The sequence below is a fragment of the Ranitomeya imitator genome, chromosome 4 (genome assembly GCF_032444005.1).
Source record: "Ranitomeya imitator isolate aRanImi1 chromosome 4, aRanImi1.pri, whole genome shotgun sequence".
In the NCBI taxonomy this organism is placed as follows: Eukaryota; Metazoa; Chordata; class Amphibia; order Anura; family Dendrobatidae; genus Ranitomeya; species Ranitomeya imitator.
In genome coordinates this window covers 170,185,722-170,209,361 of record NC_091285.1, presented here as the reverse complement: position 1 = coordinate 170,209,361, position 23,640 = coordinate 170,185,722, and the positions used below count along the sequence as shown (strand labels likewise).

Genomic DNA, 23,640 nt, shown 5'->3' with positions numbered 1-23,640 from the left:
TGTATGGTCATGATGCTGCGTGTGGGGGAGCTTATGATCAAGGTGCAAGGGTTTAATATCCCACCCCAAAAAAGTGGGCAAATAAGGGCTGCATAGTAGGAACGATATAATTTACTGTTTTTAAAAACTTTCTAAAAAGCAGTCAAATATTTGGTTTGGAGTCCCTTCTTCAGGCAAGAATACAGGTCACCATAAGCCCTATAGTAACTAGTATTACCAGTGGCAGCTAGTTAACATCTTTTATTCTGCTCAATATTAAGTGGTAAAAGTTAATATATAATAATAATCATAATTATGTTCGGCCTGTTGATTTGGCTCTCCACAACAAGTCTCTTATGTGATCCCTTGCAAAAATTGCCCTCCTCTGGCCTAAGCAGTGCTGTGAGAAGGTAAATCAGCAGCCATGCAAATCACTCTGCTAGTTTGCTACAATGTATCAGTTTGGAGTCCAGGCAGATAGCTGGCAAATCATTACTTAAGGTACCGTTACACTAAACGACTTACCAACGATCATGACCAGCGATTCGACCTTGCCGTGATCGTTGGTAAGTTGTTGTGTGGTCGCTGGGGAGCTGTCACACAGACGGCTCTCTCCAGCGACCAACGATCAGGGAAAAGACTTCGGCATCGTTGAAACTGTCTTCAACGATGCCGAAGTCCCCCTGCAGCACCCGGGCAACCAGGGTAAATATTGGGTTACTAAGCGCAGGGCCGCGCTTAGTAACCCGATATTTACCCTGGTTACCATTGTAAAAGTTAAAAAATAAATAAAACACTACATACTTACATTCTGATGTCTGTCACGTCCCCCGCCGTCAGCTTCCTGCACTGTGTCAGCGCTGTGCTCTGCTTTACGGCCGGCGCTGACAGTCAGTGCAGGGAAGCTTGACACACGCCGATCCAGCGATGACAGCGGGTGATCAGCGACCAAAAAAAGGTCCTGATCATTCCCCAACGACCAACGATCTCCCAGCAGGGGCCTGATCGTTGGTCGCTGTCACTCATAACGAGATCGTTAGCGGGATCGTTGCTACGTCACAAAAAGCGTGACGTTGCAACGATATCGTTAACGAAATCGTTGTGTGAAGGTACCTTTAGACTGGATTGCAATTGTTTCCACATCTGAGCTGAGAACATTCACTGACAACAAAGCCTTGAGCAAATAAAACCATAACGAAAAACGTGAGGAACCTTTTATTGTCGACTATAATTTTTATTTTATTTTTACTTGAGGCATTCGCAAGTGTTAGTGTGGGAGGAAACCTACAGTATATGCAATAAAACACAACAGTAAAGAAGAAAAGGGTCTAATTATTATTATTATTATTATTATTATTATTATTACTCATGTTTGGGCTGCTTCTGATAACTGCCTAGGTAGAGGGGAATAATCTCTGGACCTTTTCATGGTCTGTGTCCAAAGTGACAGCTGTCTATCATTTTTGAAACTAATGAGGTCTTTAGTCTGACTTCAGCCTGAAACGTTAACGCATACAACAGACTGCAGCGCTTAATACCAGACCATTGTCTTCTGAAGAGATCTCTGCATTGACTTAATAACCTTTTCACATGTAAATTGTAGTTGAGGGTGAACAGTATGGCAGGGTATGTGAAAGTAGGCGTTCTTGTGTTAAGACAATAGATGTACTATCTCGACCTGATATAGCCTCTTCCTAGAGTTTCTCTGAGGAAGGTTCACTACGTTTCATAAGCGGATTAGTTTAGATTTTTTTCTATTTTATTAATCTTTTCTCTACTTGATCTCATTTGTAATTTTCTGGTTGAATTGATTCTCTTGGTTGAGGTATGTGCATAGGATTGACCACGAATAGTCAACAGCAGCAGTGTGGTTTGGCTATTGCTCTCCTGTTCGGCTGACCACATACGGATAAGGACTTTGGGGCATGTTGCCAGGATCAACATTTTTTCAGTAATGGAGGATGCTGAATATATTGTATTGTTTATTCATCAGGACAGTCATCTCTCTTTCCAATGGAAGATGGCTTTTTGGATGATGGTCGAAGTGATCAAACCCTCCACAGTGGCTTGGGATCCCCTCATTGCTTTCCCCATCAGAACGGTGAAAGAGTGGAGCGCTATTCTCGTAAAGTGTTTGTTGGTGGTTTGCCTCCTGATATCGATGAAGGTGAGTAAGGACACAGCCATTTAGATCTACTGTATAGGGAATGGTAGTGGTCCTTTAGTATTGCATTTTTTATTATTCATACAGCATTTAAGATGAGTGTTTTGAGACACCAAGGCTTTAAAAAATAAAATTAATATACATATGCAGAGTAGCAGAGCTGAACTTCTCATGAGTAAAACCCAATTATGCGATCAGCTTGACTGGTCCTCGATTTTCACTAGTGCATGATAATAGATACTTGTGTGATTTGGGGAAAGTTTTGGGTCTACCCAAAATAGTCATAAATATTCATAAGGGTGATGCCCCTGCTCTGTGAATGTTCTGTGTATTTTAACTAGCTAATTGTACAATCCTGTTCTTTGCCATTATGTGCCCAAATTCACCTAGTCTCACCCCTGATTTTATCCTAACAGTACATTTATTTATATCCTTTTCATTTAGATTTGTAATGTATGATTACGCACACACAGTCATGCATACATACTTAATGTCATGATTGCTGTACAGGTGATGTGTTGGACAATACAGTGGGTACGGAAAGTGTTCAGGCCCCTGTAAATTTTTCACTCTTTGTTTCATTGCAGCCATTTGGTAAATGTAAAAAGTTTTTTTTTCACGTTATTGCACTCTGCACCCCATCTTGACTGAAAAAAACAGAAACGTAGTAATTTTTGCAAATTTATTAAAAAAAAAGAAAAACCGAAATATCACATGGTCATAAGTATTCAGAGCCTTTGCTCAGTATTGAGTAGAAGCACCTTTTGAGCTAGTACAGCCATGAGTCTTCTTGGGAATGACTTAACAAGTTTTTCACACCTGAATTTGGGGATCCTCTGCCATTCTTTCTTGCAGATCCTCTCCAGTTCCGTCAGGTTGGATGGTGAACATTGGTGGACAGCCATTTTCATGTCTCTCCAGAGATGCTCAATTGGGTTTAGGTCAGGGTTCTGGTTGGGCCAGTCAAGAATGGTCACATAGTTGTTCTGAAGCCACTCCTTTGTTATTTTAGCTGTGTGCTTAGGGTCATTGTCTTGTTGGAAGGTGAACCTTCAGCTAAAGGTACCGTTACACTAAATGATTTACCAACGATCATGACCAGCGATATGACCTGGCCGTGATCGTTGGTAAGTCGTTGTGTGGTCGCTGGAGAGCTGTCACACAGACAGCTTTCCAGCGACCAACGATGCCAAAGTCCCCGGGTAACCAGGCTAAACATCGGGTTACTAAGCGCAGGGCCGCGCTTAGTAACCCGATGTTTACCCTGGTTACCATTGTAAACGTAAAAAAAACAGTACATACTCACATTCCTGTCACGTCCCCCAGTGTCAGCTTCCCTGTTGTGTGAAGGTGTGAAGGTACCTTAAGTCTCAGGTCCAGAGCATTCTGGAAGAGATTTTCATCCAGGATATCTCTGTACTTGGCCGTATTCATGTTTCCTTCAATGACAACCAGTCATCCTGTCCCTGCAGCTGAAAAACACCCCCATAGCATGATGCTTCCACCACCTTGTTTCACTGTTGGGATTGTATTGGGCAGGTGATGGGCAGTGCCTGGTTTTCTCCGCACATACCACTTAGAATTATCACCAAAAAGGTCTCACTAGACCAGAGAATCTTATTTCTCATAGTCTGGGAGTCCTTCATGTGTGTTGTTTTTTTTATTTTAGCAAACTCTATTTGGGCTTTCATATGTCTTGGACTGAGGAGAGGCTTCCGTCGGGCAACTCTGCCATAATGGCCTGACTGGTGGAGGGCAGCAGTGATAGTTGACTTTGTGGAACTTTCTCCCATTTCCCTACTGCATTTCTGAAGCTCAGCCACAGTGATCTTGTGATTCTTCTTTACCTCTCTCAAGGCTCTTCTCCCACGATTGCGCAGTTTGGCTGGATGGCCTGGTCTAGGAAGTCTTCTGGTGGTCCCAAACTTCTTCCATTTAAGGATTATGGAGGCCACTGTGCTCTTAGGAACCTTGAGTACTGCAGAAATTTTGTTGTGTAACCTTGGCCAGATCTGTGCCTTGCCACAATTCTATCTCTGAGCTCCTTGGCCAGTTCCTTTGACCTCCTGATTCTCATGTGGTCTGACATTGCACTGTGAGCTGTGAGGTCTTATATAGACAGGAGTGTGCCTTTCCAAATCAAGTCCTATCAGTTTAATTAAACACAGGTGGACTCCAATGAAGGAGTAGAACAATCTCAATGAGGATCACAAGGAAATGGACAGCATGTGACTTAAATATGAGTGTCTGAGCAAAGGGTCTGAATACTTATGATCATGCGATATTTCAGTTGTTTTTTTTTAATTAAATTTGCAAAAATCTCTACATTTGTTTTTTTTTTTCAGTCAATATAGGGTGCAGAGTGTACAGAACAGACCAAAAGTTTGGACACACCTTATCATTTGAAGATTTTTCTGTATTTTCATGACTATGAAAATTGTACATTCACACTGAAGGCATCAAAACTATGAGTTAACACATGTAGAATTATATACTTAACAAAAAAGTGTGAAACAACTGATATTCTGTCTTATATTCTAGGTTCTTCAAAGTAGCCACCTTTTGCTTTGATGACTGCTTTGCACACTCTTGGCATTCTCTTGATTGAGCTTCAAGAGGTAGTCACCGGGAATGGTTTTCACTTCACAGGTGTGCCCTGTCAGGTTTAATAAGTGGGACTTCTTGCCTTATAAATGGTGTTGGGACCATCAGTTTTGTTGTGCAGAAGTCTGGTGGATACACAGCTGATATTCCTACTGAATAGATTGTTAGAATTTGTATTATGGCAAGAAAAAAGCAGCTAAGCAAAGAAAAACGAGTGGCCATCATTACTTTAAGAAATGAAGGTCAGTCAGTCCGAAAAAATTGGGAAAACTTTGAAAGTGTCCCCATGTGCAGTGGCAAAAACCATCAAGCGCTACAAAGAAACTGGCTCACGTGAGGACCGCCCCAGGAAAGGAAGACCAAGAGTCACCTCTGCTTCTGAGGATAAGTTTATCCGAGTCACCAGCCTCAGAAATCACAGGTTAACAGCAGGTCGGATTAGAGACCAGGTCAATGCCACACAGAGTTCTAGCAGCAGACACACCTCTACAACAACTGTTAAAGGAGACTTTGTGCAGCAGGCCTTCATGGTAAAATAGATGCTAGGAAACCACTGCTAAGGACAGGGTAACAAGCAGAAGAGACTTGTTTGGGCTAAAGAACACAATGAATGGACATTAGACCAGTGGAAATCTGTGCTTTGGTCTGATGGGTCCAAATTTGAGATCTCTGGTTCCAACCACCGTGTCTTTCTGGGACGCAGAAAAGGTGAACGGAGGGACTCTACATGCCTGGTTCCCACCGTGAAGCATGGAGGAGGTGGTGTGATGGTGTGGGGGTGCTTTGCTGGTGACACTGTTGGGGATTTATTGAAAATTGAAGGCATACTGAACCAACATGGCTACCACAGCATCTTGCAGCGGCATGCTATTCCATCCGGTTTGCGTTTAGTTGGACCTTCATTTATTTTTCAACAGGACAATGACCCCAAACACACCTCCAGGCTGTGTAAGGGCAATTTGATCAAGAAGGAGAGTGATGGGGTGCTATGCCAGATGACCTGGCCTCCACAGTCACCAGACCTGAACCCAATTGAGATGGTTTGGGGTGAGCTGGACCGCAGTGTGAAGGCAAAAGGGCCAACAAGTGCTAAGCATCTCTGGGAACGCCTTCAAGATTGTTGGAAGACCATTTCCGGTGACTACCTCTTGAAGCTCATCAAGAGAATGCCAAGAGTGTGCAAAGCAGTCATCAAAGCAAAAGGTGGCTACTTTGAAGAACCTAGAATATAAGACATATTTTCAGTTGTTTCACACTTTACGTATAGAATTCCACATGTGTTAATTCATAATTTTGATGCCTTCAGTGTGGATGTACAATTTTCATAGTCATGAAAATACAGAAAAATCTTTAAATGAGAAGGTGTGTCCAAACTTTTGGTCTGTACTGTACATTAATGTGAAAAAAATGAACTTTTTTGAATTTACTAAATGGCTGCAATGAAACAGAGTGAAAAATTTAAAGGGGTCTTAATACTTTCCTTACCCACTGTATGTGACCTGCAGTCCTACAAAGAAGCCCTGCTCAACAATACTATTGTTACTGCACTAACCTACCTTTGTGTGCTTCTTTCAGATGAAATAACGGCTAGTTTTCGTCGGTTTGGTCCTCTCATCGTGGATTGGCCACATAAGGCTGAGAGCAAATCTTACTTTCCACCAAAAGGTACAGTAGTTAGCTTTCAACCAATTAATTTCCATTCATAACTATGAAAAAATTATATCTATAGTCTTAGAGGTTTTTTTTGTTCATAAAGCAGAAAGGAAATACACGTTTCTAGTATTCTGAGTGATGTTCATAACTTGCACAATACAGTACGGTATATATCTTAAGGGAACATTTAAGGGTACCTTACAAATGATTACATCATAGCTATCTATAATTGTGGCATGCAGTGATTCATAGCTAACAAGGGTGTAAGGTAATGCACACGTTCAGTAAAAAAGAAAAATGTGTGTGAAAATATATATATATATTTTTTTTTTCTTATTGCAACCCAGTATCCTTGCAGAGGTGGTTGGGGGTAAGGAGTGGAGACGTGTCCAACTTTGATCCATGTCATGGATCAAAATGACATATTCCAGTATATGGATCCGTCGAAAACTTGGACAGCATACAGCATTTTAGCACTGTCTGTTTTTCACTGACCCTGAGAAACCTCCATCATTTTTGGGGATTGTTTTTGCACATATCATAAAAACTAATAACACTCCGATAGTAAAGACACACAGACTATACACTGATGAACATTGTGCATCTGAATTAGGCCTTACAGAAATCTGTCCAGGTAAAAGGTTCCAGTTAACATATGTACAGTGTTATTATCTGGTTCTTTTTCTGGTTCCTTATAGTCTTCTCTTTTATAACCCAGGCTATGCATTCTTGCTGTTTCAAGATGAAAGTTCTGTGCAGGCTCTGATTGATGCTTGCATTGAAGAGGATAGTAAGCTCTACCTGTGTGTGTCAAGCCCTACCATTAAAGACAAACCTGTGAGTATTCATTATATAAGATGTCATCAATTCCCTTTGTAGTTATTCATGCAAGGTAAGTTGAAGTACAAGTATCACCTAATGCCTAAGCTTGCAAAAGAAATCTTCATTGAAGCACCTCCAGTGTTTACATAGAGACTTGAAAGCTTTCATTGGGTGGAACGTCCTGCCTTGTGCATTACTTGACAGCTTCAAGTGCACTTTATAGGTTCTTCTTAATTTCAGAATGAGGCCAGTCATCAAAGTACAGCCAATACTCTGGTCTCATGAATAGCCCCATTAGTAGTAAACTCCTGCTGTGTAGCAGGTATATATAAAAAGATGTTTTTGTCTGAAAGTAGAGAAGATGGTTGGACCTACTGTTGTTTCATCTGTAATTGCTGAAATGCATTTTATACTTCAGACCTTGTACCGTTGTATACAATTAAAAGCTTATGGTTTACTATTGCATAAAATTGATAGTCGTGTGAAGCGAACATTGAAAATCAAGTTTCAGTGGCCTGGTGACTATTGGGCTATAGATGCATTATTAAAGTGTTCATTATACCATGTAGGGTAAAAATGTTGGTTTGTATTCGGTATTCATTCTATCCTTGCTGTAAGCGATCGATTAACATTCATTGACTTCTCATCACCCTTCTACATGTACATAGCAATCTGAATATACAGTATTTCAATGTAACACATAGCAGAAGCCTGCCTCAGTCATCCTTAGGTTGGAACAGTTGAAAAAGCATCCAACACTGAAGAAATCTGTTAATCAAAGAGAAATAAAACAAAATAATTGTTTTCACAAAATAATTTCAAAGTGGACCTAAGCTGTAAAGAGAGTCTGTTCTATGTAATCTGAGACCAGCATGATGTTGTGGCTGAGACCCTGATTCCAGCAATGTGTCAATTGCTGGTCTACTTGCTGTTGATACAATCATAGTTTTCTTTGCTGCAGGTCTAGCAGTGCTCAGAAAGCTAAAACTTGTACAATCCCATTCACACCACAGTTTTTTCCTTTGTCTCATTTGGGACACAGGACTGTGGGTGTATGCTACTGCCGCCAGGAGGCTGACACTAAGTAAACATAAAAAAGGTTAGCTCCTCCTCCGCCGTATACACCCTGACACTGGCCGCAGGCTAATCCAGTTCATGCTTAGAGTCTTTAGGAGGCACAAGTCTGTTTTTTCTCAGACCTCTTATCTCTTTTTTACCATGAAGATGAGACAGGGGCAACGGACCATTTTGAAGGGGTCCGATCTCCCCAAACCAACAACGGGCAAGCACGTGGAGTGTCGCCTCCACGTATCCTCTCCCGCAACGTAGGACAAGATGTCGGACTCCGCCCTGACCACCCTAAGGTATTGAAACCCTAGGTTGTACAGGTGCATATGTGCAGTATGTGAGGCCCCCACTGCATCACCAATGCTAAAGACTGCGGTGATGGAAGGAGGCGGATGGTCTCTCTCCTCATCCCCTGAAGGGAAGATGGAGCTAGGGTGCCTGCACCATCCTTTACGCAGTCCCCCCTCTAACCTGAAGCTGGAATCCTTTGCAGGACTAGGGGGCTGGGAGGGCTCCTGCTACAGCGCTCTTCCTGGCGCTTCCATGTGCACACCTCTCCCCCTGTATCGTCCGGCAGGTCGACGGGCGGAAATTTGGCTTTCGGTGGGTCCTCCACCGACTTTTGCTGGTAGTAGGCCACAGGTGAAAGTCCCGCTGTTCCGGAGCGCGTCTGCTTTCAGTGGCCACGCTCCCGTATGCTCATGCGGGCGCCTGAAATTTAGTCCCCGTTTTTTGCTGGTACTAGCCCGCGGATGAAAATCCCGCCTCCGGAGCGCGTCTTTTTCCAGTTCCGCCTCTACGAGCAGAGCGCGCTTTTTTTGAAGATGAGGAGCGTCATCTCAGAGGATCAGTTTCTTTTACATTGTTCCATAGGATCCAGGGACACAGGACTGGGGTAAGTGTTACTCCCTCCAGTCTGGCAGCTCCTCTCTCTCTCTCGCTTTCTCTCTCCCTGCTGCATCTATTCTAGATTGGGGATTCTTTCAGCAGCAGGCCCACCATGTCTAGAGGGACCAAGACCCATACTGTATTATATAACTCATGCTTTACCTGTCAGTCTGCTTTTCCGCATGCCCAGAGCAATTGGTTCTGTGAGGCCTGCGATTCCGAGCGCACTCAGGAGCCCAGGAGCCCTCCCCTGCGACTGAGCCCCGTGTGTCGGGTCCCCTGGAATGGGCCCTGTCTCTGTCGCAATCTATGGTGTCGCTAACTAGAGCAATTAAGTCCCTTCAGGCCCCAGATACGGGCAGGGACAGCGGTTTGCTTGTTTTCAAGGAACCCTCCATCTCACAGGAACCTCTGGCCTGCAGGGGCCGCTCTCTATATAAAAGCCAACGATGGGGAAACAAACCCACACAGCGTCCTCTGGTCCGTCTGGTGCCTCGGCATCCATGAGTTCCTTCTCTCACTCTCCCTCTCCAAGAGAGGCTAGTGAACAAAATTTAGATTACGATTCTGAAGGGTCCCTCAATTTAGAGGCACCTAATTACCAGGTGACAATCGACAGCCTCATTGAGGCCATCAACCAAACACTGAGTATAGACGAAGAATCCACCTTGACCTCGAGTCATAAGGTGTCATTTAAACGGACAAAACAGTCTCAAAGTATTTTGCACTCACCCAGAGTTTGAGAATATAGTGCAATGTCACAGGGAGCCACCAAAGAAGTGGTTCTCTGGTGAGAGGGCCCTGAACACAAGATATCCTTTCGATCCTGAACTCCGTAAGAAGTGGGCAGAATCCCCTTTAGTGGATCCTCCCGTGGCATTATTTGGTTCTAAAACTTTGTTATCCCTCCCTAATGGTTCTTCTATTAAGGTTCCAACTGATTGGCTCATTGAGTGCCTGGCTCGCTCAGTTTTTGAAGCTTCCGGTTCAGCCCTTTCGCCCTCTTTTGCGGTGACTTGGGTAGCTAAGGCCATGATATCCTGGTCAGAGTCATTGAATAGAGCCCTGCAGGATAAGGACCTGCCATCAGGGGTGGCCAAAATCTCAAATCTGATCGCTCTAGCGGGAGATTCTTTGATTAATGCATCTTGGATGCGGTGAACTGCGCAGCACTGGCTGCCGCATCCGCAATTTCCATTAGGAGGGCTCTATGGTTGAGGATATGGCGGGCAGATTGAACCTAAAAAAAGTCCCTTACTTCTTTGCTCTATTAGAGTGGCCAGTTATTCGGCAAAAAATTTACAAACTAGATCAACTAATTTCTGACGCCACAGGGGGAGAGCAACTTCCTCCCACAGCAAAGGACTCAGCAGCCATTTCGTCACTGGTTTCAGGCATGGTTTAGGGCCTTTCGAATCCCGGGGTGGACCACGGAGGCCGATCCCATCAGTTCAGGTCGGCCTAATCAGAACAGGGATCGTCAGATCTCATACAGAACCAACCCGTTGGGCAGGATGTGGTCCCACCAGCCAAGATCTAGAGGAGCTAGGCCCTCCAGATTCTTATCCAAATGACTGGAGGCAGTCTCCGGTCGTCGCCAGCAAAGTGGACGGCCACCTACTCTGGTTTCGTCAAGTCTGGCTTGCCTTCATACAAGACAGATGGGTAAGAGAGCTGGTGTCCTCAGGGCACAAGACAGAATTTATCAACTGCCCCCCGAGTCGATTTTTTTTTCTGTCTCGTCTTCCCAGTTCAGAATTCCGGGCACAGGTGTTATTCAAGGCTGTCGAATCTCTTCGGCTCAGCGGAGTTATCCTCCCTGTACCGGAGGACGAGAAGTTTCAAGGTTTCTATTCTAAGCTGTTCATAGTCCCCAAAAAGGATGGAGCGGTAAGGCCCATTCTAGACCTGAAGCTTCTGAACAGGTTTGTCAGCATTCGTCATTTCCAAATGGAATCTCTCCGCTCGGTCATTGCTGCCATGGAAAAGGGAGAATATTTGGCGTCTATAGATATCCAAGACGCCTTTCTTCACATCCCCATATTCCCCCCGCATCAGAGGTTTCTTCGTTTTGCCTTCAGCAATCTGCATTTCCATTTCACAGCCTTGCCTTTCAGGCTAAAAAGAAAGAACCTGACACTCAACTTATTGCTCGTGAGAGGTTTTAATGTAATACCCATTAAACCCTCTCTCGAGCATTAAGTTGAGTGCCAGGTTCTTTCTTTTGAGTTTCATATGGTTTGGGAACCTACCTTGGCACCACATATAGTAGTGCACACGCTTCTACCTCTCTTGCCTTTCAGGCTGGCCTCCGCCCCCAGGGTGTTCACAAAGGTCATGGCGGCCGTGGTGTCCCTCCTGCATTCCCGGGGTATAGTCATCTTGCCATATTTAGACGACCTCCTGGTCAAGGGTCCATCTTTTCGGGCCTGCGAGGAAAGTGTCAGCATCATGCTAGATACTCTTGCTCGCCTGGGATGGCTGGTGAATTTAAGAAAGTCATCTCCTGTGCCATCTCAGAGGATCACCTTTCTGGGGATGATCTTCGATACCTCCCGAGGGCTCACAATACTCGCCCGGGCAAGGTCCTAGCACTCCGGCAGGAAGTGCGGGTCCTTCGCCAGCCGGTCCCTCATACCATCCGGTTTTGCATGAGAGTCTTAGGAAGGATGGTGGCAGCGATAGAGGCAGTTCCATTGGCGCAACTCCATCTTCGTCCCCTACAGCATGCCCTCTTGGCAGCTTGGGACAGGAACCTATTCTCTCTCAATCTCCGGTGCCGTCTGTCCACTCAAGTCAGACAGGCACTTACATGGTGGACAATGAGTTCCTCCCTTAAACAGGGACAACTTTTTCCACCAGTCCAATGGCTGGTGCTCACAACCGATGTCAGTCTCCTCGGATGGGGAGCAGTGTTTCAACAACATACAGCCCAGGGACACTGGTCTTCACGGGAGTCAGCCCTTCCGATCAACCTTCTGGAGATTCGGGCTATTCGGCTGGCTCTACAGCACTTTCATTATTTCCTGGCAGGATGCCCCAATGCGGATCCAATCACACAAAAACACACGGTCGTGGCGTACATAAATCATCAAGGGGGTACCCGCAGCAAGGCGGCCATGCAAGAGGTAAAACAGATCCTCTGCTGGGCCGAGAAGTACCACTCTGTGATCTCGGCAGTCCATATTCTGGGCGAGGAAAACTGGGTGGCAAATTTCCTCAGCTGACAGTCTGGCGTCCAGGGAGTGGTCGCTTCACCCCAATGTTTTTCAACAGATTTGCCAACGCTGGGGGACCCCGGATGTGGACCTGATGGTCTCCAGGGTAAACACCAAAGTGCCCAGGTTTGTCGCCCGATACCGGGATCCACAGGCAATTGCCGTAGATGCGTTAGTCCTACCTTGGAACCAGTTTCACCTCCCATACCTGTTTCCTCCACTACCACTGCTCCCAATGGTCATCAAAAAGATCAAGATAGAGCGGGTCTCAGCAACTCTGGTCGCTCCAAGTTGGCCTCGGCGGTCTTGGTGTGCAGACCTAGTTCAGCTGCTCACCGAGACTCCCTGGCGGCTGCCAGAGCAAGCGCACCTTCTCTCCCAGGGCCCGATCTACCACCTGAGCTCAGGGGCCCTGTGTTTAACGACCTGGCCGTTGAATCTTGGATCCTAACCCTGGCCAGGTTCTCACAGAAGGTGGCCGCTACTATGATTAGTGCCCGGAAGCCCGCCTCAGCACATATCTACCATCACACCTGGAAGGTCTTCTTCGCATGGTGCAGAGAGCGCGGTTATTCCCTGCTTCGTTTCTCTATCCCCAACATTTTAACGTTCCTCCAAACCGGCCTGAATTTGGGTCTAGCACCAAGTACCCTCAAGAGACAGATATCGGCATTGTCTGTCCTTTTTGAGCCCAGGATCGCTACCAATTTTCAGGTGGAAACCTTCATACAAGGCGTTGCTCACATGGTACCGCCTTACAAGGCCCCCTGGACGCTTGAGACCTTAACCTGGTGCTAGGCGTCCTCCAGGAATCTCCATTCGGGCCTCTTCTGGACTGACATAGCTTTCCTGGAAGGTAGTATTTCTAGTGGCCATAAGATCAATCAGGTGGTTGTCGGAGTTGGCGGCTCTATCCTGCAGAGCTCCGTTTTTGCTTTTTCATCAGGATAAGGTGGTGCTTAGGCCAGCACCCCCTTTTTGTTTCCAAAGGTTGTTTCCTTGTTCCACATGAACAATGACATTGTCTTGCCTTCGTTTTGCCCGTCGCCAACGCACCGTGCGGACTGGGCTCTCCATACGCTAGATCTAGTGAGAGCTCTCAGGAGATGTGTCTCGGACGGCATCCTTTCGGCAGACAGACACACTGTTCGTCCTCCCCGAGGGTCGCAGGAAGGGACTCGTGGTTTCAAAATCGACCATAGCCAGGTGGATACGGTTGACTATCCAGGAGTCCTACCACATCAGAGGCACAGTCGTTCCGGCTGGGATCAGGGCATACTCCACTCGGGCAGTGGGCGCTTCCTGGGCTCTTTGGCATCAGGCATCAGCGGAACAGGTTTGCAAGGCGGCGACCTGGTCCAATCTACACACTTTCTCTAATCACTACAATATCCATACTCAGGCTTTAGTGGATGCAAGTCTGGGTAGGAGGATTATCCAGGCAGCGGTAGCACATCTATAGGCAATAGGTGCTCAGGGATTATACCGTGAAGTCAGTTTCCCGCCCAGGGACTGATTTAGGACGTCCCACAGTCCTATATCCCCCAATGAGACGAAGGAGAAATATGGATTTTTGCGTTACTCACCGTAAAATCCTTTTCTCCGAGATGCTCATTGGGGGGACACAGCACCCACCCTATTAGCCAGATGGCTTCTTCTTTATTATTTGGTGTTTTTGTTTCTAGACATGTTGCACCTACTGCTTTTCTGCACCAAACTGGATTAGCCTGCAGCCAGTGTCATGGTGTATACGGCAGAGGAGGAGCTAACTTTTTTTTATGCTTACTTAGTGTCAGCCTCCTGGCGGCAGTAGTTTACACCCACAGTCCTGAGTCCCCCAATGAGCGTCTCGGAGAAAAGGATTTTACGGTGAGTAACACAAAAATCCATATTTCTGTGTACATTGTTGACAGAATGCTGCTAATCATTGGTAGGAATGGCGTTACATAGAGCAGTTGACTAGTTGAGGCAACTAATCTCATAGTGATATCTCCTGCTGATGAAACACTGATTTTTATCAAAACAATAACGCACAACTTAGTAAGTGATACATCACTGGAATCGGGTCTTTTTCTCTAGATCATGGTGCTCTCAGATTACACAGGTCTCAGATTCCCTTTAAGCGGTCATGAAGGTTCTGCAACATTTTCGTATACCAGGAAAAAGACATTGCTTCTTAGACAAGCAGGTTGAGCAGGCTACATTCTGCATTCATGTAAGAGCTTTATTGCTGCAGCCACCACACTGTTCATATAGACATTGCTATATTGTTACCAGGTTCAGATCCGGCCCTGGAATCTTAGTGACAGTGACTTTGTGATGGATGGCTCCCAGCCCCTCGATCCACGGAAAACCATCTTTGTTGGCGGTGTCCCACGACCGCTACGAGCTGGTATGTTTTTAAAGTAATGTGTGAGTTTTAATCTTCAGTTTTATGCAGATATTGTTGCTTAGATATAAACTTAATAGGAAAACCACTAGGAAATGCTTTCATGACTCAAAGTGCTAAGATTGGTTGCCCTAGTTTAAATGTTTTCTTAAAGGTACGGTATATACTATTTTTCAATTTATTGTATTATGCTAATTTCTCTACTTCCACAGAATGAACATCTGTCCCATTACATGACGATCACAGAGGTGACTGGGTTGTAAAATCATACATACACATTAGATGGCTGTCGACTGACAGCCATCTCATCGAACACTGCTATGTTTGAGCGCCAGCTCAGCCTAGCTCTACTGTACTCTCTGAGACATTCACCGGCTGACAAGTCAGCCAGTGGGTTATCTCGAGTAGAATATGCTCAATCGAAGTCCCTCCTGACCCTTAGTCGGCCAAGCGCCCATGCATATTACACTGTTATCCGAACCCGTCAATATCGGCGAGTTCATCTGAATTTAGTCTATGTATGGGGGGCTTTTACGGTACAGTTATCAGAGGTCTCCTGTAATGAGCTGTGCACCTGAGGGGTGATCACCTGGACAGATCGCTGTCCGTGAATGGAAATCTTCATTGTTTATGTTAAGGCTATAAGAGACTAAAAGAGAAGTAGATGAGGTTTTCTGTTTTCAGGGCCCAATATATAAGGTCGTTTTAGGCAGGAGATTATTTTTGCTATTTTCTAATTATGTAATGTATACAAAATTCATATCCATATTCAGTCCATGCACATATAGCATGATTACTATAAATCTACTATTTCTCTGTTTTTTTTTATAGTGGAGCTAGCTATGATTATGGATCGCCTTTATGGAGGTGTATGCTATGCTGGCATAGATACAGACCCTGAGCTAAAATACCCTAAGGGAGCTGGGCGAGTTGCCTTTTCCAATCAACAAAGTTATATAGCTGCTATCAGCGCCCGCTTTGTTCAGCTGCAGCATGGAGAAATTGATAAGCGGGTAAGTGTTTTTTTGTCTTGCTTGTTCTTAAAGAGATTCTGTCAGCAGGATTTATCAATATACAGTGAAGGCATGGCCATAATGGCACTGTTCTACTGATTGATTCACCCTAGGTAACAATTTAATGTGATCTGTGGTTCTTGTGTAATCAGCATTTGAAATTTTCATCTAATGATATTTCAGTGCACAAGGGTGGCCATGTGGGTATGGTCTTCTCCTTGCTCTCTGGCCCCTTCGCCTGCCTCTGGAGTTTCAATGACAGGCCTGCTACCTGTTTGAAATTTCACGTTACAGCCATCATTGGGGTGTGACATAGGCGCAGGTTGAGATCTCTGTTTAATGAAGAAGTCATAGAGCCAAGATCTCGATTTGCGCATGCACTGCCTATGGCGACATTTTATTGACGACCAGAAGACCAGCGATAAAATCAAACTGGAGGAATGAGTGACTTGTCATTAAAACTCCGGAGCCAGAGGAGAATTCCCTACCCACAATCTCGCCCTTGTGCACTGAAATATCACTAAACAAAAGCTTCAAATATTGATTGAACACGAACCACGGATCGGATTGATTCATCAAAGATATCTGTTTGATCAGTAGAACAGCGCCATTTACTTTATATTGCTAAATCTTGCTTCTCTTTATACATTATGTCTAAAGCTATAATGTAACTGCAATAAATGAGATATACACATGATCCCTCTTGCTGTCTACAAAACTCTATGCTTCCTGCTCTTACAGGGAATATTTAGAGGTACCGCCATCAATTAACATGACAACCTTTCTCAGCACTCCGTTTCTGAAAGTTCTGGTTACCGCATATTTCTCCTGCAGCAAATTTCCTGCTGCCCGTGAAATGTGAGGTCTGCTCCAATTCATGTAGTATTTTAGATTAAATATAAACGGGCAACCATGTAGTGGAGTGTTTTCTTTTATTCGCATCTCTACACTGTAGTTAAACAGTGAGTTCCCCAATATCCATATGACCTAATATAATACATGAACAATAATTGTGTTGATTGAGTCTTTAAATTATGAGTTAAATCCTAAATTAACTGGATCCAATAGAAAATTTGCTTTATCAAATACGATTAACAGCCAGTTACGAAGAAAAAAAAAACAGTGTGTGAAAATTAGGTTTTGGAGAAGAGAAACCTCAGGAAGGAAGATCAAAATAACAGTATTAACACTTCTCCTATCTGAAACTGATATTACACATCCAAAAGCAATTGGAAAAGTGGAATTTGATTGTCTTTTTCGTTCAACTTATGTAACTTTGGTTTGCAAGACAGCTATCGCATTTGACCTTCCCATGCACATTTAGTTTGGCTGAGAATTCTCATGCTCTAGATGGGGAGAGGAAAGAAAGCTTTTGCTAGATATCTTATCTCCCAGAGATGCCGAAGCTACTGCATTGTCCTGCACATGGAGAAACTACATATTGGGATAGATTCTTGGAGATTGGAATACACCTTTAACCCTTTTCCGACCTTGAGCGTACCCAGTATCGATTGCAGCATTTAGAAAGCAGGCAGAGGGAGAGAGCCATGGTCACCTCGATGTTGCCATGATGACATCCGGGTCACCAGACTCCAGCAAGTTAGTTAGATCATGAGCAGTGCATGACCTAATTAACTTTAAGCAGTGCAGCACTAACAGTTATAAGCCATTTTTATGCTCCTGTATTGCAATGGTTTATAGCAGCGATCAAAGCTATAGAAGGGAAAATCCCAAGAGGGACAAAGTAAAAAAAAAAATTTAAAAATTGTAAATTTTTTAAAAAATCTGAAAATAATAATACAAAATATATGTATATTTTTACCAATAAATTTCTATTTTTATGTATAAAAAAAAATACAAAAAAGTACACGTTTGGTATCGCTGCATCCAGAATGACCTGCCCCAAAAGTTGCACACTAGTTTACCCCATCAATATACACTGTAAAAAAATAAATAAATAAAAAACTGGTAAAAAAAAGATGCTTTTTCATCATACCGCCACACAAAAAGTGGAATAAAACGCGCTCAAAGAGATGAATGTAAATAAAATTTCTATAACTGAAAACGTCATCTTGTCCCGCAAAAAACAAGCTGCCATAAAGCTCCATCAGCGGAAAAAATAAAAGTTATAGCTTTCAGAATAAAGCGATGCAAAAATAATTATTTTTTCTATGAAATTATTTTTGTGTAAAAGCACCAAAGGGTAAAAAATTATATAAATGTGGTATCGCTGTAATTGCACTGACCCTAAGAATTAAACTGCTTTATCTATTTTGACCTCACGTGCAATGGCAAAAAAAGAAAACATTTTTGAATTGCAGGTTTTTGTTCATTCTGCCTCCCAAAAGTCTGACTAGAAAGTGATCAAAAACTGTTAAGTGACCGAAAATGGTAATGTCAACTCTTCCTGCAAAAAGCAAGCCCTCATGTGGGTCGAAATATGGAAAAAATTATAGCTCTCAAATTGTGGCGATGGCTAGTTTTTGTAATAAAAAGCGTTTTTTAATGTGTTACAGCAGCCAAAAATAAAAAAAAAATAAAAACCCGATATAAATGTGGTATCACTGTAATCACATCGACCCGAAGAATAAATTTGCCTCAGCACTTATACCGCAATAAGAATGGTGTTAAAAAAAAAAAATCTTCACCTCCTGCTGTTCTGTTCATTCTACCTCCCAAAGTTCACAATAAGGCTCAGCTCAATTTTATCCTGCACTCTGCGCTGAGCGCTTACACCAGGCTTCCTGTGCTAATCTTTGAAATGCGTGATTCAGACGGAACCCCTGACAGAAGATTCTCTATAATGAGGCAGATGGAGTCACTGTGGACACACTATGACCTGTGATTCGACAGTGTCCGTTTTTTTAAGCATGCATAAAAGCATGGTTAGCCATAGTTTTGTGCACTTCTAAAAGGTAGGACCACGCTCAACAGAGGCCAGACTGAGTAACTCTGTTGCCTCATTATAGTGAATGAATCACGTCACATGGAGATTTAGATGGAAACTCTTATGTAAGTACTCAGCACAGAGCGCAGGATAAACGTGATCCCAAATGTTATGTAAAATGTCCTTGAAATCAATCAACAAAAAAGCAAGGTCCACTCAGGTCCGTCATCTGTTAGCAAAACTATAGGGGGCTACCTTATTTTTCATAGTACAAAGGCTCTGGGAAAGCACTATGGCTCCTCGACCCCCAAAAGAAATTCAGCGAGTTTTGCGCGCTCAAATCCAAATGTCCCCCCTCCATTCTGAGCCCTGGTGTGCCTAAACCACATTTAGCGTCCACATCTTTGGCATTTCTGTAGCGATGACAACCCACCTAATTTATGGGTTTACAACGTACAGTGTAAAAATGTGAAATCTGAGGCTAAACTAATTTTGGTGGTAAAAATGTAAATCATTTTTTCACTGCCCAATGGTATAAAAATCTGTGACACACCTGTGATGTCAATATGATCACTGCACCACTAAATGAATTCATTGAGAGCTGTAGTTTGTAAAATGGGGCCACTTGTGGGGAGTTTTGCTGTTCTGGCACTTTGGGGGCCCTGCCAGTGTATCATGGCTCCCGCAAACCTTAACAGTAAAATCTGCACTACAATACAGTATGGTGCTCCTTCCCTTCTGAGCTTTGCACTGTGCCTGAAAAGTATTTCCCCATTATATGTACGATATTGGCGCTATCAGGAGAATTTTTTAGAACAGACCAAGGTCAATTTTGTCCTATTAGCCCTTAGAGAAATTAAAAACTTGGGATTAAAACAACAACGCCACTGAGAACTAATACCACAAGAAGTAAACAAATGCAATGTTAGGGGACGTATTTTCTGTGGTGTGTACGTGGATATCCCGGATGTCCCTCTGCCCCGACGCGTGTTTCACACTGCTTACTGAGGGCTCAATTGAGCCTGTGGTTCTCGGGTGGCTAACCTTTTGTCTCAAAGTGGCATGTATTTCATTTGCAGCCTCAGCTAGCATAGGTTTGGCCACCTAAGACCACTATTCTGCTTTACCTTCTATTATAGTTTGCTGCCTTACCCCGCCAACTTACTGATGATCTTATTACCACCATTTATTTATGCATTAGAATTGTTTTCATTTTTGCACCTTGCACTTTGAGATTTCATCGGATATCCCCTTTAGTGGTGATTTTATATGCATTATAGCCTGTTGGGGTATGCTTTTCTTTATAGCTTGTGTCACGTGGTAGTCCATGCTACTAAGTCCCTCTTTTTATTGATGTAGCACCTTTGGCATTTTTCTACTACATTGTTTTATTTTATTTGTATTAGTAAAATATTATTTTTAATAATGAAATACCTTTGTTTACCACGGTATTAATTTACTTTTGGTGATAAACTTTGTGAATTGTCATTATTTATGGTGGGACATTAACCCCCAAATTTTATGGGTCACATACTTTAGGACACTTATGTGTTGTAATTCCTTGAGGGGTCAAGTTTCCAAAATAGGGTCACTTATGGGGGATTTACACTATTTAAGCTAGTCAGGGGCTCTCCAAACGTGACATGGCATCCGCTAATGATGCCAGACAATTTTGCGCAGCAAAAGTCCAATGGTGCTCCCAAACAGTGGTTTTCCCCCACACATGGGGTAACTGCATACTCGGGAGAAGTTGCACAACAAAATTTGGGATCCATTTTCTCCTGTTACGCTTGTGAAAATAAAAAAAATTGGGTTTAAAGTAAAAAAAAAAATTTGTGAAAATAAGTTAAATGTTCATTTTTACCTTTCACGGTCCAGTAATTCCAGTGAAGCACCTGAAGGGTTAATAAACATCTTGAATGGGGTTTTGAGCACTTTGAGGGTTGCAGTTTTTATCATGGTGTCACTTTTGGGTATTTTTGTTCATGTAGGCCCCTCAGTCACTTCAAATGTAATGTGGTCCCTAAAAAAATGGTTTTGTAAATGAGAAATCACTGGTCAACTTTTAACCCTTCTAACTTACAAACAAAAACAAAAAAATCGTATTTCAAAAATTGTGCTAATGTAAAGTAGACATGTGGAAAATGTTATTTAGTAACTATTTTGTGTGACATATCTCTGGTTTAAGGACATACAAATGAAAAGTTGGAAAATTTCTAAATTTTTGCAAAATTTTAGATTTTTTTTACTAACGCAAGTCATATTGAACAAATGTTACCGCTATCGTGAAGTACAATATGTCACGAAAAACCGTCACTAGGATTTGTTAAAGAATTCCAGAGCTATAACCTCATAAAGTGACACTGGTCAGAATTGTAAAATTTGGCCTAGTCATGAAGTTGAAAACCGGTTTGGAGGGAGGGGAGGGTATATATTTTATAATAAAGATTGTAATATGAAAAAGATGGCAGAAATGTTTTAAAAATATATATATAAAAAAAAGTTTAAACAATTACTCATTTTCTGATGGTACACTCAGATGTGGAGAGTTGGGTGATCTAGCATAAAAGGTGACTGCTGAAAAAGTGTCACATTTGCCCCAAAATACTGGTGTAAAGAAAAAGTCTAAAATAAGAGTTGGTATGAAGTTAGACAATTTTCTAAAGATGTACCAATTTCATCACCTAACATGAGCAGCTTTGATTAATTTTAGTTCATCTATTCTACTTCCTTGTTTCTAAATTTAAGACACTCATAAATCTGCCCAAGTTTTTACTCCCTTCCAGTTATTTCACGTTTAGGCTACAGGATTTAAGAGCCCTCTTCTCACAGTCATACATGTACACCTAGATTATGTTAAATAAACATAATTGGCACATAATATAGGCCCCAATTCATCATTTGCGGGTTCCTTTTTTGTCTTGTGATTTATTAATTTGGCACAAAGTCAAAAATTTTATTTTTCTTCCTATGTCTAGAATTACATTTGCAGCTTTTTGCTGCAAATGGTCTCACATTTTACAAAACGGCACAAAAATTGCTGTATAATATCGGTATCGGGAGACTGGAGTGGCGTTGCGACCTATTTTGTGAATTTGGAATTACTAAACTTTTCCCACAGAGTGGAAAAAAAACACAGGCGAGCACTTATAAAATAGACTTCAATAAAGGCACAACTAGAATAATAAATTGGGGGCAAAAAAAGGAAGGCTCAAAAAACACAAAACTAGATAAAAAAAAATTGGCGCAAAAAGCGAGGCTGAATCTGGATTTATCTGTTCTCATATGTTTCTCTGCTTCTTCTCTTCTCAGGTAGAGGTGAAGCCATATGTCTTGGACGACCAGCTTTGTGATGAGTGTCAAGGAGCTCGCTGCAGTGGCAAGTTTGCTCCATTCTTCTGTGCTAATGTTACCTGTCTGCAGTATTACTGTGAATATTGCTGGGCTGCTATCCACTCGCGTGCTGGCCGGGAGTTCCACAAGCCGCTAGTAAAGGAGGGAGGAGATCGCCCAAGGCATATTTCATTCCGTTGGAATTGAACCACCCTCTGCTTAACTTCCTTCCAAGGATCCAAATAAGTGCACTCTTCTGTTCTCTTAACCCTCCTCCCTCCTTACCATCCTTAGGAAAGCATGTCCTCTTGTTGTAGTCTGTATTTTAACAATAGTATAACGAAAGAATGACCTACACCATAGGTATTTGTAAAGTCTTGTGTCATTGAGAACTGTATTGGAAAGCCTTTTTGTTCATTACAATATCACTCTGATGCATGCATGTTTCATGCTGTCCTCATCGAAAACCAAGGGAGCAGGGAGACTGCAACTAATGAATTATTATTATTACTATTATTATTATTATTATTTTTATTATTCAGAAAAGAGTTTGAAAGCTTGCAAGTAGATAATTATTAAGAAAAGAAAACCAGAGTATTTTTTTTAATTAAATTATTGTTAAATGAGAAATAACAGAAGAATACTGTTAATGTAACCATGCAACCACAGTAACACTATTGGTCTGTTTGACACAGCTTATTTTTTACTAGGGCGGGGGGGATTTTTTATTTCTTATTTATTGGGGATTATTTTTTAGTTTTTTTTAATTTGCTTTTTACCTTTTTAGTGGAAGTAATTGCCTATTGTGAAATGAAATAACCCACACAAACAAAAAAAAAAAAAGTAAAGCAGCGTTGTATGTGAACTATTTTGGAAGGGTAAAACAATGGCAGATGCCTCCAATATTTATGTTTTCTAGTAACTCATTGTCACTTTTTCCTGTTTTGGCATCCACATAACTGGCTGATTCTCCTTAGAGCTCTGAAGTATTTTAGATGTTGAGCTATTTAAGCTTTTTAAGAATGTAAATGTTGAGTGAAGTTACTACTGAGGGGAGTGCACTTATTTATTTTTTCAGTGAAAAATAATCTAAAAAAAAATACTTAAAAAAAGTTCAACAAAGTAACATCGTATCAGTTACCCATATTCCCCGGAAAAAAAAAGTCCTACCAAAGCTGAAAGAAGTGAAATTACAGAAGGCAGTTTTTTTTTCTGCTCAGAAAGAACAAATGTATAGATTTTTATTTTTTGATGCTTAATATATATCTATAGTCCTAACTTGCTAAAACCTATACCAGGTGCCAGCTTCTGTTTTCCATTTGACACCGATCACTTGAAAGATACCTCAAGGAAGGAATTGGACGTTTGTACTGCCTCCAATCTAGAATTCTAGACATTACCAGAGAAGCCCATTCTTGCTGTTTGAGAGTATAGTGGCAGCACGCATCAGTTTCCCATGTCACACAGATGTATTATGGCCCTTTGGACATCAAAGGGCCAATGAAGGGCTTCCCTCAGCATAATGTCACTTTACACGTGCTTCTTCTGCTTGGCTGTGGGTAACAACATTGTACTGTCTGGGTGATGACCGTGCGTCATTGTAAGAGTTGTCACTTTTGCTT

At 42.6% G+C, this 23,640-nt stretch overlaps 1 protein-coding gene across 2 annotated transcripts in view; it reads left to right on the top strand.

Annotated features, from left to right (window-relative positions):
• The window catches only part of CPEB4 (cytoplasmic polyadenylation element binding protein 4), a 94,440-nt gene extending 71,332 nt beyond the window's left edge, over nt 1–23,108 (top strand). The window contains exons 4-9 of one of the 2 annotated variants that reach the window (XM_069764090.1): nt 1,973–2,146; nt 6,323–6,412; nt 7,119–7,237; nt 14,674–14,788; nt 15,617–15,798; nt 21,998–23,108. In XM_069764090.1, coding sequence (XP_069620191.1) covers nt 1,973–2,146; nt 6,323–6,412; nt 7,119–7,237; nt 14,674–14,788; nt 15,617–15,798; nt 21,998–22,225 — 908 coding nt within the window. In that variant the 3' untranslated portion in view covers nt 22,226–23,108. The remainder of the gene's footprint in view (nt 1–1,972; nt 2,147–6,322; nt 6,413–7,118; nt 7,238–14,673; nt 14,789–15,616; nt 15,799–21,997) is intronic. The other variant, XM_069764091.1, reaches the window with a different exon arrangement.
• Nucleotides 23,109–23,640: the final 532 nt, after the last annotated feature.